Source organism: Petaurus breviceps, unplaced genomic scaffold, assembly GCF_028583685.1.
Source record: "Petaurus breviceps papuanus isolate PSGF00001 unplaced genomic scaffold, PetGlider_PUasm1.0 229, whole genome shotgun sequence".
Classification (NCBI taxonomy): Eukaryota; Metazoa; Chordata; class Mammalia; order Diprotodontia; family Petauridae; genus Petaurus; species Petaurus breviceps.
In genome coordinates, this window is record NW_027185903.1 from 1,798,667 (window position 1) to 1,818,986 (window position 20,320).

The 20,320-nt window shown below is 40.9% G+C and overlaps 1 protein-coding gene across 1 annotated transcript in view; it reads right to left on the reverse strand.

Annotated features, from left to right (window-relative positions):
* The window catches only part of GPR139 (G protein-coupled receptor 139), a 53,563-nt gene extending 33,452 nt beyond the window's left edge, over positions 1–20,111 (reverse strand). Inside the window, exon 1 of the mRNA XM_069095971.1 lies at positions 19,991–20,111. Coding sequence (XP_068952072.1) covers positions 19,991–20,111 — 121 coding nt within the window. The remainder of the gene's footprint in view (positions 1–19,990) is intronic.
* Positions 20,112–20,320: the final 209 nt, after the last annotated feature.

The following is a 20,320-nucleotide window of genomic DNA, read 5'->3' on the forward strand; positions in this document are numbered from 1 at the left end:
ATAGATACAGAAATCATCTGCATAGAGATAAAGACTGAATCCATGGGAGCTAATAATAACATCGAAAGAGAATGAGGAGAGAGAAACAGGCCCAGGACAGAGCCCTGGGGGATACCTATATTTTGGTGGAGGACATAGATAAAAATCCAGCAAAGAAGACTGAAGAGAGTTTGGACAAATAGGAAGAAAACTAGGAGTGAAGACTGTAAGGTCAGGAACTGCAATGTAGGATTGGCCTAAAATAATTTTTAAAACCATGCTAATCTATTCCTCTATCTATCTATCTATCTATCTATCTATCTATCTATCTATCTATCTATCTATCTATCTATCTATCGGTCATCCATTCATTCATCTATCCTTTTATTCATTCATCTACCCATTTATTTATTCACCTATACTTTTATTTATTCGTGTATTTTTATTTATTCATCTATCCATCTTTCCATTCACCCATCCATTCACTCATCTATCTACCCATTTATTCATTCATTCATCTCTCCATTTATTCATTTATCTGTTCATTTCTTTTTGTTTATTTCTTTTTATTTTAATTTCAAAATTCCCTTCCTCTCCTTCTCCCTCACCAATTGAAAAGGCAAGAAATATGATTTTCACTTTTTGTAATAAGAACTTGTAAAGACAAAGTACTTTGAAAGACTTAAGAACTCTGACCAATCATGATTCTAGAGGAATGATGTTGAAGCATGCTACCCTATTCCTGTCAGAGAAGTGGTGGATTGAGGGTACAGAATGGACCATATACTTCTGGATGTTGACAGTGAGGGAACTTGTTTCACTGGATCATGTATATTTGTCACAATGGTTTTGTTTTTCTTTTTTTTTTTAATGGAGGTGGAGTTGGTGGGAGGGAGAAAAAATAAGTGCTTGTTTAATTGGGAGGAAAAAAGTTTAAGAAATTTCCAGAGAAACATTCTCTGTCCTATCCCTGGGAAATACATTCTGGTGTCTCTCACTGCACAGAATTGGGAAACTCTTTCTTATGTCAAACTTAAATCTCTCCTGCTATGGTTTAAGCTTATTTCCTGCTGTGCTTTCAATGAAAATAGAAAACCTGCTGGTGGTTATTTACTTGATACTAACTCAGGTTTCCATATTTTCTTCAGGCTTATGAAATGCTTTTCTCACAACTTCCCTGAGTCACAAGCATGATTACCCCTATTTTGCAGACAAATAAGCTGAGGTTTGGAGAGATGAAGTCACATGCTCCAAATCACACACTAAGTGGCAAAGTCAGAATTTGAAGTAAGGTCTTCTGACTTCAAGTCTAGGTCTCTTTTTACTACACCAAACAAATGTTACTGAAATTTACTAATATTACTATTATTCTTGTAAATAATAATAGCATCATAAATCTAGAGATCCAAGGTCCTCAGAGACCATCTTGTCCAACTTTCTCCTCCTTATTGTTTTACTGAGAAGGAAACTGAGGCCATGGAGGGTAAGCATCTTGCCTAAAGTTATGCAGTTAGTGTCAGAGGGAGGATTTGAACCCTGAGTTCTTCTGACAATGGTCAGTGCTCTTTCCATTGAACCACCACAATGAACTTCAATTTATTCAATTTTCCCTTCTCTTGTTCAGCCTATTTTCTGTCCTTTCTGCTAGACAGCTAAGTGGATCAGTGGGTCTAGAGCCAGGAATACAAGCCTCAAGACTTCACCAGCTGTGTGACCCTGGGCAACTCTCTCTCCCTCAGTTTCCTCAAGTGTAAAATAACAGCACCTGTCTTCCAGGGTTTTTGCAAGGATCAAATGAGATAATATTTGTAAGGTGTTTCCCACAGTTCTTGGCATATAGTAGGTACTTAATAAATGTTTGTTTCTTTCCTTCGTCCTTACTTTGTGGTATCTCTCTAACCATCATGTCAAAATGCTTTCTTTCCATCCTATTCTCAGAGCACAGAGGCTATAGCTGTGGGGAGAATCAATGAGAACCATCTTTTACATAGGACCTTATCATTTTCTTTTTATTGATGAGGGTAGAATCTCCAAGAAGCTGTTAAATGTTGTCAGAAAATTTCTTATCACATTAACATCCACCAAAGATTTCTCTATAGGTGAGTTCCAGGGGATGCTTTATTTCTGTTTGGGTCCAACATTATAACTTGAGTTCTCTTGAAATATACAAAACTGAAGGCCCACCTGGGTCAAATGACTGCAACATCAGCGGTCAGGCAATGTCATCTCCAGACAACAAGCATACCAAGAAGAGAGTAGTCAAGCCCCATTATTCAGAGACAGCAATGTGGTAATTTTCTTCAGTAGGAAAAAATTGTTTTTGTTCATACAGTGAATGCAGACAACAGAATGGCATTCAGGTCAAGGAGGCATAATTATTATGGAAATGGTTTATTAGCTTTTGGCAACTTTAAAAATCCCACAATAACAACCCCCAAGTCTGTGAGCATCATGAGGAATGGGAGGGGCAAGAACAGTTCCTAAAAGCATTAGATCTAAATTTTGAGTTCTGTTCATTTTTTAGAGATGTTAGGGAATATATTTTCCCTTTAACTTCATGTATCACTGTCATTGGGAAAAGAGAGCAGATCCTACCCATGTGGTTTATAGTACTCAAAGAAGACCCATAAATCAGAGTTGCAGGTCTGGGGGCAGAACCTTTGCCTGTTCAAAGTGGCTCTTTGCCCATTGACTTCTACTGTGATTTGAAGATGCTCTGATTTCATTTGGGAATATATCTACCATGTCTTCCTAACATTTTAGTCATCTCTAACCCTTAGCCTCACAATCGGATAATACTAGGTAACATTTATATAGCACTTTAAAATTTGCAAAGCATTTTATATAGGTGATCTGATTTGATCCTTACAACAACCTTGGGAGGTAGGCCCTATTATTTCTCCCATTTTATAAATGAAGACTGGCCTAAGGTTACGAATAAGTTTTTAATGAACCATTACTGAAGATTTAAGTGAATTTGGGGAGCTCACTATTTGGAGGAACTGAAATGTAAATTTTTTATTTGATTCAATTTAATAATTTAAAAAATCCAGCATCTATTAAGTACAAAGCATAGTAATTAGTACTGGGGATTGAAATAAAAAACATAATCCCTTCCTTCAAGGAGCTTATATTTCATGTGTGTGTGTCTGTGTGTGTGTGTATGTGTGAATATATTGGGAAGATAGACATACAGTTTAAGTATAAAACATATGGGGTAGGAATATAAGCTCTGAGAATTCTCATCTTACAGATGAAATGTGTCCCCTGGCAAGGCTACATCTGAGGTACATTCTTATATCGGCCCTTCTCTCCCTGCTCTCCCCTCAGATCTGCTTTGTAATTTTGAATGGGAAGGGGTAAGGCAGAACTTTGATTTACTGAGTTTCCCTCTACTAATATAGATTGGCATATGTGTGGCAACTTAGTATTGACAAATGTATTTAGAAACTTAAATGACTTGTTCAGTCACAAGATGTGAGAAGGAGGACTTGAACTCAGATCTATCCTGATTCTGAAGCTGGCTTTCTTGAACACTGCTATGCCACAGTGCAACTCTTTGAACATTTGACTTCAGCTGGGGCCATCTATGAATGAGAATGGGAATTTTAGACAAGCCTTAGGAAGACTCTCTCATCCCCCTCAACTCCCATCAGAAATGTTAGGTTACCACAGGTCTAGAACTTTAAACAAAAGTAAAATAAGTTAGGGTTGAGGAGAAGAGGGAATTCATCTACCTGGTCTTACTTAAAAATAATTTTAAATAATTAAATCATCTACTTCAGGAGAGGGAAATGTGGACAAGGGAGCCATCAATCAGGGAAGACAAGATAGCCAATCAAAGTGCCCACAAAGCAAGGGCTGTGGAGACTAATGGAAAACAAAATTCTCAAGGACAGAAAGAGCGTTGTGAGTCTATGCATGCACAGAAGGAATGGCCCTGCACACACACCTGCAAAAATAAACAAACCAGCTTGATTCAGAAGTGGCGCTGGGCTTTCCCTTTTTTAACCTTTAATGGTTGGCATAGAAATCACAACCACCCAGATCAAGAACGTGAGTATCTGACAAGAGCTCTTGCTATGGCAACTACCTCTCTAGCAGCAAACTTAAGACTTGTTGCAAATAAAAAACCACCACCAATAAAAAACCAAGTACTCAGTGCCTGCTGGACAGTGATTTCTGGCTATGACTCTAATTTCTTTGTCGTCCTTTGGCTGCCACAGAAACCAACCTGGGCTCCCTGCACTCACTGGGGGTGGGGGTTGGGGGGTGGAAGGGGTGTATTATTTATATTCATTCACAAGACACCTGGCTCAAGGAGTGAATTTCATTGACTAAACACTCAGGAGAGGCAGCATGAAGTTGTTGATCAAAAACCAGCCTTATTTGGTAGGTGAAGAATTTTAAAATAAAGAGAGATTAAGGGAATTGTCCAGGGTCACACAACTAGTATGTTTCTGACATGGGATTTGAACCACAATTGTTTTACTCCAAACCCAGTGCCCTATCTAAGTCATACTTGGGGCTTTATTACTCTTCTCTTAAGCACCACAATGACAGATCAAGGCAAAGTGACTTAATTAGCCCTATTTTTTTCTTCAGAGGGAAATGATGGTTTTTTTTTAGTAAGTACAGTGCAACCAGTGTGTGAATTGAAGCATGATACCTGACACTATAGACTTAGGTATAATCATGGTGGGGGGGGCAGGTGTCTTTTAGATCTCTTTAGATTGTGTTATCACTCAGGGTTTCTCTGGGGTACAACAGAATCTGATTTGCATTTCTCTTGAAATAGGGCCTCAGCTCCCCTGCAACAACTCAGGCTAACCGAATATTAAGCATAGGAGGGGTTTTATTTAATCTGATAGAAAACACAAATGGGTTTATGCACAAACTCCTCAACAATCAGGAAAACTCTCTTATCTTTTCCTGAGGGTATCAAATAACCCTCCCTCTGGTGGATCCCATGTTTCCTCAGTACCTTTACTAGTCACAAGACTTATAGTATATGTGAAGGGATAGCTATGGATTGCCTTTCAATGCATGTGATTCCCTGTTATGCTAATTCTTTTTTCTTCTCAGCACCAAAAAGATGGTGTAGCCTGTGGGCCCCCTCTTAAAGTCTAGGTGAGGCAGAGATGCCAGTGTCAGACAGTAATGTGGAGAGATGGGCCCTGAGTGAGAGGAAAAAGCATAAATGGGAGTCAGTCAGTAAACAAACATTTATTAAGTGCCTGGCACTGGGCTAAGTAAGGGCTGGGGATACAAAGACTTTATTCAAATAAAGTCCCTGACCTCAAAAAATGTACAGTCTAATGATGGAATACAACACACAAAGGGACGTTGAAAAGTGTTGGTGGGATACTCATGGAGGAATGGTGGAGAAGTCCCTAGGGGTGAGCTGGATAGGAAATGAAGGGCTGATTTGAGTACCCTGCTTAAATAGAAGTTCTAGGAGTAGCTCTCCACTTTTTAGTTGGAAGAAGGTGAAAAAGGCTTCTCCCCAGGGGGTTGCCTGGCAAGACTGCATAGATTTGCTCAAGCCTCCCTCTTTGTGGTGTGGAGGCAGGTTTCTTTGTGTTTCCATATTTGACCTTCTGGGTCTTGTATGTCTCCATCTGTCTCTGAATTTATATTTGACTATCTGCTTCACTCCATTTTCTTTAGATGGCCAAGCTAAAGGTCCAGCTCAGGTATGAGAAATCTATCATTTCAGGGGTATCCCATTGCTGTTGTCATTCTGAAGCTATCAGTTTCATTCAGTGCTGGCAAAGCAATGGGAACCCAAGACAAGGAGACTTCTCACCTTTCTAGGGAATTTATATGCCATTCAGTAGAACAGAGAGGGGGACGGAGTGACATTTTTTTGGCACTTAGCAAGACATGCCTGCTTTGTCAACACTGGCAGGAAAAGAGGTAGCTTACAATCCCACAATTTGAGACATTAATAAAGGAATGAAAATAGTGCTTGTCTTTTTTCTCCATCAACAACCACAGACTAGTCCTGAAAATAGTCACCTTACAAATTCTCTATAACTCCTTGGAGTTACTTAGCACAGTGCTCAAATACAGAGTAGGAAATTAATAAATGTTGATTGATTGACTGATTGATTGGATCAACCTGGAAAACTTGACTGTTGATGGGAACTCTGAACTGTTGTTACCTGTTTTGAAGAGGTGCAATGAAATTTAAAGTCTTTTCTCTCTCAGACTAACCTTGGTGCCCCACCTCCCTCTATTCCATCTTAAGCTTTAGTACCATTATTGAGTTGCTCTTGGAAAAGTTAACCAAAGAGTAGCACTGATCGTTCTTTGGGGGATAAACTCTACCTATATCTAACAATCTATGGAGGATGGTTTCTTATAGCAGTATTTATGGTCTCTGGTACAGATGTATGAACTTTCAAATCTCTGTAGTGATTGGACTTTCCAAAGCTTCTATTTCATTAATAAGCCACTAAGAATCAGAATATCTCCTCTCTCCTTGTAGAATATTAATCAGAAATTCTAACAGATAGTGCAGGAAATCTGATATAGGATTACTTCATCTAGAGAGATTTAAGGCTGTGGGGTGAAGGTTTTAATTCTAAATCTGTGAAGTAAAAAGAGCCAAGAAAATCATACACACAATGACTACAGCAATGTAAATAGAAATAACTACCAAAAATCATAAGTGAATGTTGAAAAATTATGATAAATGAGCAAGGCTTAAAAGAAGAGATGAGAAAACACTCCCACCTCATCCCTTTGTAGAATGTGGTCCACAAGTGTTGCACATTGCATCTATTTTCAGACTTCCACGTTTTGATTAATTATGCTGATTTCTTCTTTGGATTTTTATTTTTTGCTTTAAAATACTTTTTGTTATGTGACATGGCTCTCTCTCTGGGAGAGGAAAGGGGGAAGATCCTGGGGAAAAACTCTGGTGATATAAAAATACATCAATACAAACATTTTGCAATCCTGAAATGCAACATATTCATAAGCTTCATGACAAGACAATCAACTCTTTAAAAGTAGTATAATTTTGCTTCCTCCCTTCCATCTTACTCCAATAATATATATGGTTTAAGTTCTATTGTGGGAATCATGTATTTAATAATGGCCTAGATGTTAATCATTTAATCATAGATTTTTGGTGCTAGAAGAGAACTTACATGTAATTTTTTGAGTCTAATCTTTTACTTTATTTTATAGATAAGGAAACTGAAGATCAGAGAAAAAACTAGACTTTCTAATTAGTGGCAAAGTCAAAACTGGAACCCAAAGCTTCTGAAATTTAGATCTCTCTCATTTAGTGATGCCTTCTAATGTATTTTAAGGACACATACTTAAGGTCCATGTCAGAGGTCATCTAGAGCATATTTGAAGTGGGAGTCTTCCATACTAGCTGGTTATCCCTTCTCTGCTTAGTGAACCATAGGAGTAAAGAAAACTATTGTATTGAATGGTCAGGGGATCCTAAATGGAATGGGACCATGGGGCACCTTTTATTTCCTGTCACTGCACTTTGGCGGTGTTTCTGACTCCATGAACTTTGATAACATGATGACTTCTCATTGGAACTTCTTCAGCCTCTGGAGTCTTCTTACCTGATACATCCAGAAGATGTTGACCCTCTTCTCTCATTGGTGAATTTCTTTCAGGTCTTCATTTGGGGGACAGCCAGTTATGCTTCAAGAAAGCATAACTTTCTCAGCTGTTTCGACTATGGATGTCCTCTTGTGGCTATATCCTCTCTATCTCCCTTCATGTCTCTTTTATGTGCTCTTTTTCCCCATTAGAATATAAGCTCCTTGATGGTAGGGACTGTCATTCTTTTGGTTTGTAATTATATTCCCATTGCTTAGCATAGTCACTGGCATATAGTAATTGCTTAATAAATGCTTGTTGCTTGATTACCTGTATCAGTAGATGATACCAGCGAAGAAATGAAGCAGGCATCCTAGAACAAGATCCAGATGCTGAATGACACTGTCTATGTGTCCTCTTGCCATACTGACCCAGTTATGGGGTCCCAGTTATGAAAGTTGACAGAGTCAGGTGCTGTTCTAAGAACATGGCCTTTGGATCTCCAAATCTTCCCCAGCCTCCACTTTTTCCCCTCTCTGTGGCCTGCTTTTGGTGCAGAATAAGAGGACCAATGGTGAAGCATGCTACTCACTCCCCCACAGAGAAATGATGGACTCAATGTGAAGAATGGGTGTGGTGCCCCCATTTTGTGGACATGGACAATGCAGGAATTTGTCTTGTTTGGATATGCATATTTGATGTGAAGATTTTTCTTCAACCCCCTTCTCACCCCACCTCCCACAACCTCCCCAATCCCCACCCAGGGAAGGCAGTAAGAAGGAGAGAAAATGTTTGTTAACTGAAAAAAAAAGAAGCAAAATAGACCTTTGAGAATATTCTTTCTTTCTTGTATAGCAGGACAACAAAGACTTATTTTTGTGGTAAAAAGAAAAAAAAACTCTCAGTATTTAGTTACAGAAGGCTTTGGAGATGGAGAAAGTGAGTAAGTCTTGAAGAAACAATGTTGTTTTGCCCTTGAGCAGGAGGAGAAATCTTAGAGAAAGTAGGATGAAGAGTGGGACACAGGGATGATTGAGTGAGTTAGGCCAGATTTGAGGAATTTAAGTGGAAATTTGATTTAAGTGAGCAAAGTGAGAGAAGTGGAAGGTAACCAGTATGTCTGATGACTTCTTCCCTGAGGTCCATTGGAACAGTCTGGGCCTCAAGGAGAGGAGAGAGTGACAGTTGAGGGGACTTATTTTTTTGTTTGTTTTTGTTTTAAATTTCTTTTTCTTTTCTTTTTTTGAGGGGACTTTCCTCTGGGCAAAATGATAACAGCAAAGTTTCTGTGTCTCCTCTATATTTCCCACCCCTCATGTCTGACAGGGCAGATGTTAAATCAAAAGTTTTCCTATCCTTTAAAGTTTGTTTACATGTTCGTTTAATTAGTTCTAATGCTTGTTTAGATAAAGTGACTGATCATAATTGCTTCTAGTTTGTATGCTTCATGATTTGTGAATAGGAAGTAGTCAGATAGTGTCAAGGCAAAGTATACAGGTGAGAGAGAAAAGAAGATCTAGCATGGACCCTTTCTATTGTAATTGTGATTGGGGGCCCTGAAGATAATTAGAGAGAATCTAATTGATTTCATGTTTTATAAAATACAATTTTCCAAAGCAGAACAAGTAGTAATCCAATCTTTTTTTTTTAGACCAAAAATGAAAGCTGCAAATAGTAAAATTCTCTGATGGGAGAGTGGCTAATGTGGTAATGTAGCCCTTTCCTGCATTGTTCCTTCTCACCGTGCTCACAGACTTAAGCTCACTCTCTGCCCACAAAAAACCCATTGGAGTTTGTTTGTGCTAGACTGGATCTTTCATATTATTTGGGGCAACTTCCTCTATTGTAAATTGGCAACTGTTAATTATAAAATAGGAATGTAGTTTTTTGAATTAGAAAGTTGCATGGGCTGGGCGGCCAGGTAGCCCAGCGAGTAAGAGCTCCAGTGTCGGGCTCAGATACTTAGCACCACGCCCAGAAATAACAGGCCGTTTAACCTTGAGCAAGTTACTTAACCCCGATTGCTTTAAAAAAAAAAAAAGCAAGTTGCATGGGTCACTGAGAAGTTAAATAACTGGCCCAGAATCATATGGCCAGTCTGTGTTGGGGACAGGATTTTAATCCCCATTTTACTGAGCCTGAGACCAGCATTCTATCCACTACATTATTCAAGGTGTTTAAGTTCATTTTCAGGATGGAAGTCAAGTGTCTCTGAAAAATGCTGGTCAAGTTTGGTTTGGGGAATACAAGAATGATTTTCCTATATTTTGAAGGGGATTTCAAATCCAGTTTTCATTAGCCAAAGAATTCTTGAGACCGAAAGAACCTGGTCTAGCTTCCTGCCTTCAGGCAGTGACAAGCTAGGTATATTGTAGACAATCACAAATTATGTATCTAGAACTTGACATTTATTGAATTATCAGAGAATCAAGCTTTCAGAGCATAAATGATGCCCCTGTGGTAAAAAACATCCCGCATTCTTCTTCTATAGCCCTCTGCTGGCACCCTAACCATTTGGCCAAGTTATACAAAATCTTGGACTCAGCTCTGAATAGATTTATAAAATATTAGAGCAGAAAGAGGACTCTGATGAAGGAATATAGTGCCCTCGAGTCCCTTGATATGACCAGTAAGTTTCTTTTCCAGGTCTCCTTCCGATCACAGCCCCCTATTCTGTAGTCACGAGGATATGTCTCCCTTACAGACTCTCAGGGGTCACTGGCATTGCCCTGCTGCTGTGGCCCGTTCTCTCAGTCAAGCTGACCAGACTAAATGCCTTTCATTTGTCAAATGCCGGCCATGAAGGTGACATTTCTCATCTTCCTTCACCGTGCAGTGGTATTGCAGGGAGGCTCAGTCTTCTTTCAGTTGCCTAGACTGAAAAAATGACAGCTCGGTCATCAGCAGGAGTCAGCCACTGATAGCACCAGGATGAGAATTTTCTTTGTGCCTCAGGCTTTCTCCTAAGTCCCCTAAGATATTTCCTTCTGCCTTTCCCATCAAAAAGGTGTCCTTGCTAGGAGGGCATCCTGGATTCTCTCATTTCTTTTTACTAACCTTTTGCCTGGAGAGTAAAGATGGTGGGGGGGGGGGCAGGGAGAAATGCTGTAGGAAGGAGGGGGTGTGATAGGTGTGCTTTTGTGCATAATATATGAGGTATGGTGATAAAGGAATGTCACTGCTTTTAAAATAAACAAACCCAAAGTCCTTGACTGTTCAAGATACAGGACACCTTAAAGAACATTTAATCCAACCCTGTTGGAAGGAAACTGAGACCTTTAAATGACTTACCCAAAGTCATGCAGTCAGTTAACAGCAGAGCTAGAATTGTAATGTAGTTCTTCTATTTTCATTATGCCAAAAATGTTCTGAGCTTCTCTTTGGAAATTTCCTTCAGACTCCATGGCATATTATGTTTTTAAAATCATTGTTGGGGCAGCTAGGTGGCGAAGTGAGTAGAGCACGGACTCTGGAGTTAGGAGGACCTGGGTTCAAATTTGACCTCAGACACTTGACACTTAACTAGCTGTGTGACCTTGGGCAAGTCATTTAACCCCAATTGACTTGCCTTCCACCCTCCAAAAAAAGAAAAAAAATATTGTCATCATTACTAATAGCAACCATATTTTACATTTGTTGAAAATGCTTTTAAATATTATTATTTTTGATTGTATATGTATGAATGCCCTTGATGATGACAAATTCTTCATCCTTTGTTGGTGACTTTGGGAAACAATTGAAATTTATTGAGGGCCAAATGTAGTAAATAAGTTAGATGATTAAGCCAGATCTGGTTTTCTTTTTCTTTTTTTTTTGTAGGTTTGACAAAAGTAATTAGACTTTATTACAAATAGACTCATTCACTTTTGTGACTGGTAGATTTGTTCTGAAGGCAATTCCTACAGAGGGATTCCAAATAGATTTCAAACAATGGCATCCTTGTTGGAAAATGTCCATCTCCTTTCCAAGGAGACTACTTAGAAAGAGTCAACACCCATCCACAGACACATGCATTTAGATATGTTTATCAAATTTACCTCAGTGCTGGACAGTTATGCCTGAAAGAATGAAGACTAGAGTGATGGATGTGTTACCCTACCCTCCCTACCCTGGCCCCCAATGTGTTTTGTAGAGCTCACAGGTGTGATAAAGGTAGACTAGGTTTAATAAGCACTCCCCTTTTTAAACAAGCAAGCCAGGGACTAGATCCTTCCTTTTTTGTGTTCCAGAGCCTATTCCCAGTACCACAGGACACCTTCTACTTGTTTGTTCATTTTTTAGTCACTGCCCTATTTCACCACCTTCGAGGGATGCTATTCATCTTCTTTATTAGGGCAGGTGATGTTGCTTATACTCCTTTCTGTGGAGTTGTACTGATCAGGCAAAGGAGTGAATGGTACCAACTGGAATCTAGCCATCAGCCATCTCTGGCCTGTGCTGTGATGTATGTGTGTGATTCCCTCTGTTCTAAACAATTTAACTGATAACTTGCCTTTCACATTAGATTAGGATGAAAAGAAATAGATTTAGCAATATGTTATTTCCTTGACCCTGCCAATAAACAACACTTGGGCAAACCAAAAGAAAAGTTAACCCCTGATATTTAGGTCTTTGTGTTCATGGACCTCAGCCTGTCTCCTCCCTCTAAACTAGGGATTAATTTGGTTTATTCCCATAAAGGTCAGGACCAGATGTTGCTCCCATTTCTAGTGGCTATAATATTTCAAACATACTGGCAGCAGCAGGATAATTAAAAAAAACAAAATTAAAATTGTTGCAGTTGAGAAAATACTGGACTGGAAGTCAGGAGATTTCATGTCTAGTCCTGACCCTGCCATTATCTAGCTGGGTAAATCACTTGACCTACATTATATCATCTATAAAATCAGGTGGCTAAAGTAGACAACCATTAATGTCCTCTCCATTTCTAAATCACTATGGTAAATATGGCATTTGGTTGATGCAAGGGATAAAATGTTGGATTTGGACTTTGAGAAGAATTTCCCAAATTTGGGAATTTTGAATCATGGGCTTGAATCCTGCCTAAGACACTTACTAGTTGTATGACCCTGGGCAAATCACTTAATCTCTATCTGCTTCAGTTTCCTTATCTATAAAATGGGGATAATAATAGTACTTAGCACCTAGAGTTATTGTGAGGATCAAATTTTCTATCTGCTATCTATCTATCTATCTATCTGTACACATATACCCATACATATATCTACTTGCAAACATTAAATAATATAAATGTTACATATAAATGTCAACTATTATTATTAGTAAATCATTATTTCTTCCACTTTTTAAAAAATTTAGAGTCAGGAGATCTGTCTTTGATGGATGACCTTGGGTAAGTTACATTACCTTTCTGAGTTTCCTTGTTTGAAATGTGTAAAATGAGGGGGGGGTCAGACTAGATTAATGTTTCTTCCAGTTGTAAAATTCAATGACTCTGTGATTTCAAAAGCAGCTAGTTCATGATGGACCCTCCTCTTGAGAAAATAAACCATGACTTACTTTCTAGAAAAGTGAAACTTCTAGGCAATTCTAAATACACAGTTATTTTCTCTCTTAAAAACCCAGTACATTCTACCAAGAATGCCCCACCACCACCACCACCACCACCTTGGCTCACTTAAAGGTATCCTAGCCCTTCACACATTTCTTTGTTTTGATACAAAGAGCTATCCCTGCAATGGTATAGAGTAGGAGTTTTTAACTGAGGTCTATGAACCCCAATAAGTCTGTGGATAGCTTTCAGGAGGTCTGTGAACTTGGATGGGGAAAAGATTATTTTTATTAGCTTCTAACTGAAATTCAATATTTATATCAATTATGACTTAGGCAACAAACACTTACTCTAAGGAGGTACATAGGCTTCCCCATACTGCCAAAGGGGTCCATGAGACATATAAACAAAGGTTAAGAATTCCCTCATATAGGGGCAGTGAGGTGGAAAACTGAATAGAGTACGGGCCCTGGAATCAGGAGGACCTGAATTCAAATCTGGTCTCAGACACTTGACACGTACTAGCTGTGTGACCTTGGGCAATTCACTTAACTCTAATTGCCTTGTCTTCCCCCTTCAAAAAGAAAAAAAGAATCCCAGATATAAAGTCCTCTAGAGGACTGAGGTGGTGGTGACAGTGGTAAGAGAAAGGAGTATTATGGGTGTATGCTGGGATCTAAGATATAAACTGTAGGTATAAAGTTAGGAACTGAAATCTTGGGCTTTAGTCATCACTTTGCTGCTGCTGATGCTATGATCAGGGGCAAATCACTTCTCCTCAGTTTCATTCTATGGAAAATGAAAGTGTTGAACCAGATAATCCAAAAGGTCCATTCTCTTCTATCATGTCATGGCCTCACTGAGAAGCAGACAGACTCCTCCCCGCCCCTTTAGTCTAAACACTTTGCAAACTCATATCTGAGACACAGCCCAAAGCTTACCCTAAGATTTTTTTTATGGTATTTGAGCTTTCCTGACTATTTCAGTTCATAATCAGATTCATAGTTTATATTTCTTTCTTAGACACATATTTCAGTTTCCTTTTTCCTTCTCTCACCCCTATCCATGTGAACCTGGCTCAATCTCATTCCTCATTTGGATGCCCCACCCATTTTTAACCTATTGATATTTTGGGGTGCTCTCTGCAGTGACTTGTGAATCAGCATCACTGATATTTTGGGGTGTAGGACCACTGGCAGTGCTGATGTTAAACTCCCTGCTCCCCTACCCCCAAGGCAACATGGGAAGGGTATGCCAAAGGTAGAACAGCAGCTACCTTTGTTTCTTTGCTAATGGCCTCAGCTAGTCAGTTTAGAGGTCAGATTTGTCAGTTTCAATCTCCCGATGCATTCTGTAACTTTGTCTGAGGTTTAATAATATCTGATCATTTCTAGAGGTTTTGCTGAACCAGATACAACTGTCTGAGGTTGGGGAACTGTAAGCTCATACACCATTCTCCTAATATTTTGGAATCTTATTGGAAAAGGGTCTGCAATAGAATGGGGCTTTAGCAAAAGTATAGAAGTAGATGTCAGTGCTGGAAACAACTCCAAGAGATCATCAGAGGATCGAAGTTCTAGAGATAGAAAGGGACCTCAGGAGCTGTCTATTCCATCTCCAAGATGAGGAAATGGAAGGGAAGTGATTTGTTAAAGGTCCCAAAAGTACTAAGGGTCACAGATGGGATTTGAACACAAGGTAAAATCCTTTGAGTTCAGAGCCTCTCTCCACTTTGCTATGCTGACTTTCTAATCTGATTCTCTCATTTCGCTCTTCCGAGTCCAGGGAGGTAAAATAATTTAGGCAAGGTTACTCATGTATGTAACAGGCAGCAGGGCTATGACTAGGGCCAGGAGTCCAACATTCTGTCTCAACTCACCTGTAAGGCAACTTTATGAGGAGGTATATTGCAAACCCTGTTGGAGGGAGGTCCTATATTAGGAGAATCTGTTTGTGACGTGAGACAAATAACAGCTTTACAAGTTGCAGCAACAAGCAGCAGACTTAGGATTTTGCTATATGATATTGCATGCAGTTCAATGAAGTGTCCAAATAACCCCTCATCTGATCTTAGTGAAGAATGTCAGAAGATGAAGTAGGTATTTTTTGTAAATTTGTCAGCAGTTCGAGCATTCATGATGTCATTGTTTTCTTCTCTATAGGAAGAAATCACAGTTCTTCAGTGACCATGTAAGTAGGACTTTAAATGCTACTTTGGCCCAAAGAATCTGCTACTTGCACAGTATCACCTTGAGTCTCTTTGAATGGAGCTAGGGCTAGCCTTTGGATGACAGATATATTGTGTATGGAATTCTAGATTTGGAATTGGGAAACCTGAGGTCAAGTATAATCTCTGACACTGAGGAGCTGTGGCCAAGAGTGGCATCCACCTTTAGTGGATGGCATGCTGGACCTTGAGACAGAAAGAACAGTTCAAACCTGGCTGCAGACCCTTATTAGTGGTATGATCCTGGGTAAGTCACTTAACCTCTCTCTGTAGGACTCAGTTTCTTCAACTGTAAAGTAGGAATAATAATGATACCCACCTCCCAGGGTTGTTGCAAAGATCAAATTAATTAATATTTGTAAATTGCTTACCACGGTGCCTGGAATATAGTTGGCACTTAATAAATGTTTCCTTCCTCCTTCCTTCCCCCAACCTCCTGTACCTGAGTTGACTTATCTGTAAAATGGAATTAATATCTGTTCCTGCCTCATAGGATCGTTTGAGGCTCAGATGAGCCAACATATACAAAAATACTTTGTAACCTTCATAGTACAATGTGAAGAACAGTAGCTCTGATGTCAGAGGATCTGGGTTCAAATCTAGCTTTGTCTGAGTAGTATCTCGGTGACCTCAAACAAGTCACAAATCACCACACTGTTGAAGCTCCTTAGAGGTCTCACTGAAAATATCCCATTCTCAGCTCCATATTTGAAACCTTTCCACTTTGCTTGAACTGGCCAGAACTTGCACATGCCTTTAAGTACACCGAGTTATATCTTTTAATAACTCCTAACAACCACCCCTTTTATTATTAAATAATTCCATTGCCCATGAATATTGATTGTGTGCCCACTGTGGGTTTCACAACTGTAATCCATGTGAAAAACAACTAAAAAAATGACAAACGTCCATTTCTAAGTAAATTTAAAAAAAATTGTGTGTCAGCATTATTTCTTGCTGTCCCTTCCTTATTAGGAATGTCCCTTTCCTCTTCTCTATTATAACACACTTTTCTCATTTTTCCTTCATCCAATTTTGCTTTCTCTTGCAGGCCTAGTATATATAGCCAACTTGTGATTCCCCCCCTTCCCCTCTATTTGGTGTGAATTGCCAACTTAAAATTTTTAAAGTAAGTTGGGACAAGTTGAAGAGATACATGCAGAACTCCAGTGTGGACCAGCCAACAGAATAGGTGTTCTCCCAAGAAGACAGTCTAAGGAATTTGGGTTGGTTTATAAGATTTCTTATGAGTATGGCATTGGAGGCAGCTTGCTCTAGTTGAAAAGGTTCATATCCTGGCTCTGCTATCTGCTACTTGTGTGACTCCAAAGTCACTTTGACACTCAGTTGCTTTGTCTGTAAAGTGAAGGTGTTGATTACTAAAGTTCCTTCCAACTCTAAATCCTATGAATGTGTGACTGGCATCGTAGATCCTAGGGAATCTTTGTTGTTGTTGATGTTGAGCCATTCAGTCGTGTCTGATTCTTCATGAACCCATGGGCCAATGTTGTCAATGGGGTTTTCTTGGCTAAGGGAGTCTTAAAGGCTATCAAGTCTAAACTCTTCATTTTACAGATGAGGAAACTGAGGTACAGAGAAGCAATTTGCCCATGTTCACACTATCTGAGATGGGACTTGTGAGTCTGCCTGATTCCAAGTCCAGTACCCTAATGTATTCATCAAGACATTTCTTAATCATGTGGCCTTTCACAGTCCCTTCCTGCCATGTCTTATGATTTTGTTTGACAGTTTCTGGAGAGGAAGGCCCTCTCTTTCCAATTGCCATCCTGCTTCCCATTCACTGTGGTATAGTTCACACCCACTCCACATTCAACTCCAAATTCCCATAAACATTTCCTACCCACCGTACTGTGCTAATTTGGAACACTTTGGGTGAGCCCACTGCTGGGAACAGTAATTCAATTAAAATCTCAGTTTTCAACAATATCATCAAACCCTGTGGTCTGTTACTTCACACCCAGCTTAACTGTGTGTTCCTGTCAGCTGCAGAATAATGAGAGTTCTCTAATTGGGGGGAGGGAGGGTATTACAGTGAAAGTCTCAGTAATAGGAGTAATATGCTGAGCTAAGTACTTTTTCTCTGCCTCTGCCTCTTCAGGCTCTTCCCTGGCTGATGGGTGGAGCTCAGCTCCTAATAACCACCTGCCTTTTCTGTTAAATAACTCTAACGCCCATGAATATTGCTTGTGTATCCATTGTGGACTTCATAACTGTAGTCAGTGCAAAACATCAGCTAAAAACAACAATGCTTTTCCCACTCAGACAGAGGCGTGACCCTTGAACCAGCCTTGCAAGCAATTTTCAGAAATCATTGGACCATGAAATTTGCACATGCCCTGTCCCCATTCCCCATTCCCTGTGGCTACCCCCTTTTCCATCTAGCCATATCTACTCTCCTTCACTTTGCCTCATACAGTCAGACTGGAGCAGACACCTTCAGAGTTCCCCTCCCCAAACATCAATGACTCCCTACAAAATAAGGTGTCCAATTTTTCTTTTTTTTTTTTCTGAATGCCTCATTTTTACTTATCCTTTTATCTGGTTTCTTTCAGTCTCTTTGCACAAGACTGACTCCTGGTTGGGGGTGAGGGGAGTGCTTTCACTTCATGGTCCCCCTACCTTCTATTTCTGTCTGGGCAAGTCCTTGCTTTTGAAGCTTCCTTAATTGACATCAAATCCAGACTCTGAAGGTCTGAGCTGTCCAGCATTCCTCATCTAAAGACAGAAGTCCTCAGTTTTGGTGCCATCACCTTGGGATGACATTCTGCCCTTTCAGTCTCTAGAGATGATGTTGCTAAATGATAAAGGTAGGGAATGAGGTGAACGAGGCTAGCCTGTCATCCTGAGGGAGAAAATTCTAAGCTTAGTAAACTATTACTTTGTCCTGGCTATGTATACTTTGTGAAGAAACAGATTAGAGTTTTCTGTTTTCCCTCTGGCACCTATTACCATTGGAAAACTCAATTATCAAAGGGTGCATCAGGAAGGAGAAAGGTAAGCCCAGGAGAGAAAAAAAAATTGTTTGCTGGATAAGAATTAGTCCATGAGTTCAATAATTACAATATATGTTCTCATTTGCCTGGTCAGACAATAATTTGCCTTCTTTTTTCTTCTACCTTATGAAGAGTGATTAATTCTTAATAACCATGTTGTGGGGTGTCACTTAGATTCCAGAAAGTGAAGAACCTTGGAAACTAGCAATTTTTTTTAATGGTTACCCATTTTAGTGGAACAAAAAGGAATGGAGATAAAAACAAACAACAGTGATGACTGATGGAGACCCTGGGTGCTGTTCCAATACATTTGGAGAGCAACCTCAAGAATCAACCAACAAGCATTTATTAAGCGTCTGCTACGTACCATATACTATGCTAGGGGCTGGGGACACAAAATCCAAACGGGAACTGTTCCTGTACCCAAATTCACATTCTATCCAGGGTAGTTGTACCATAGTCTCCGTTCAGGCTTTCTTCTCTCTCCCTCTCCCTTGGTTATAAAGGACTGATTTGTGGCTAAAGTGTGTATACGTATGGGGAGGGGGGCGATAAAGGCATTCTGAAATTCTCGATTCCTGCTGAGGTTCGTGAAAGCAATCTGTCAAAGGAGGTATCCAAAGTGCAGTGGGCTCCCTCACATAACGAATCCGAACATAAGAAAGAAAATCCACACTCCTTCCTTCCCTTCAGGAATTCTGAGTCTCAGCTACACTTTAGGTAGAAGATGGAGAGGCAAAAGAATAATCTGCACAGCGCTGCTTCCTACGACAGGAGATTAGAAAGAAAAGCCAAGCAAAGGGGCAAGGACGGTGCTCAAGGAGACAGTCACCCGGGAGTGTGACTGTGGTGATGGGTGTGTGTGTGTGTGTGTGTGTGTGTGTGTGTGTGTGTGTGCGTGTGTGCGCGCGCGCGCGTGTGCTCTCATAATAATTTCTAAGGCACAGACGCCGGGGATCCATCCCATCCCCCCGCTCCCAGCCCCCTCCCCAGCCATTCTTTAGATCCCCCACTCCCTGGGGAACCGTGGTTCTGGAACACAAAGGGACGGACAGAGAAAGCGCGCTTCTCCATCCTCTCCCTCTCCTCAGAGCGCAAGATCAGTAGTGTCTCCTTCTTGATCTCGGACTTGATCTTGGGGTTGTCAGGACAGTCTCTTCAGGAGCTTGGGGGACAGGGTCGGGACAACCAGAGGGCGCAGGAAACTGACTGTCCCGACCTGGGCTGGAAGGAGACAGAGGACCGGAGGGGGCGGTCGCCTTCGCATCCCTCCCCTGCCCTTTGCCAAAGCAGCTGTCCTACAATGCACCGGGAGCAGAGCTCCAGCTGCAGGCACATCCCAGGTGCTTAGCGGTTATCAACTTTCTTTCCCAATGGAAATCCCTTCATTGCCCTTTGGGTATAAACTTTTCTGGTAGGGTCAGCTGGGGGGGGGGGGGGTGGGCTGGGGGAGTTGGTAGTGAGAGTTCAGGAAGATAGGGGGAGGGGACTTCGGTCATACCCCCACCCCCTCCTCACCTCTCAGTGGATTTTCCCCGCTTCCCTCACGCATCTTCCCCGACAGTCCCCTCTAGGAGCCACACACAGGTACGCAGACACCCTGACACCCGGACACACCGACTTCCACCTCATCTCCTCCCATTCTCTGTCTTACACACACATACACACGCGCACGCCCCTTACCTGGCAAGCCAAGGCAGAGCAGGAGGCTATAGTAGACGACCGGCACGAAGCCCAAGCCGCAGGCATAGCGGTGTTGAGAGATGAGAGAGCTGTTGGTGAGATGGAAATGTGTGTGCTCCATGAGATCCGGGGAGGGCTCCCGGGCGCCGGGGCGCGCGTCTTAGCCACCTCACAGCCCGGCTCCAGCTTCCAGCCTCCAAGCAGCCAGTGCAGCAGCGGCGGCGGCAGCTGCTGTGGCTGGCTCTTCAGCGCCTCCTTCCTCGCAGGACTTCCTTCTACCCCCCCACCCCCGCCCCCTCCTGCAACTCCTAGCTCCTTCCCCACCCCCTC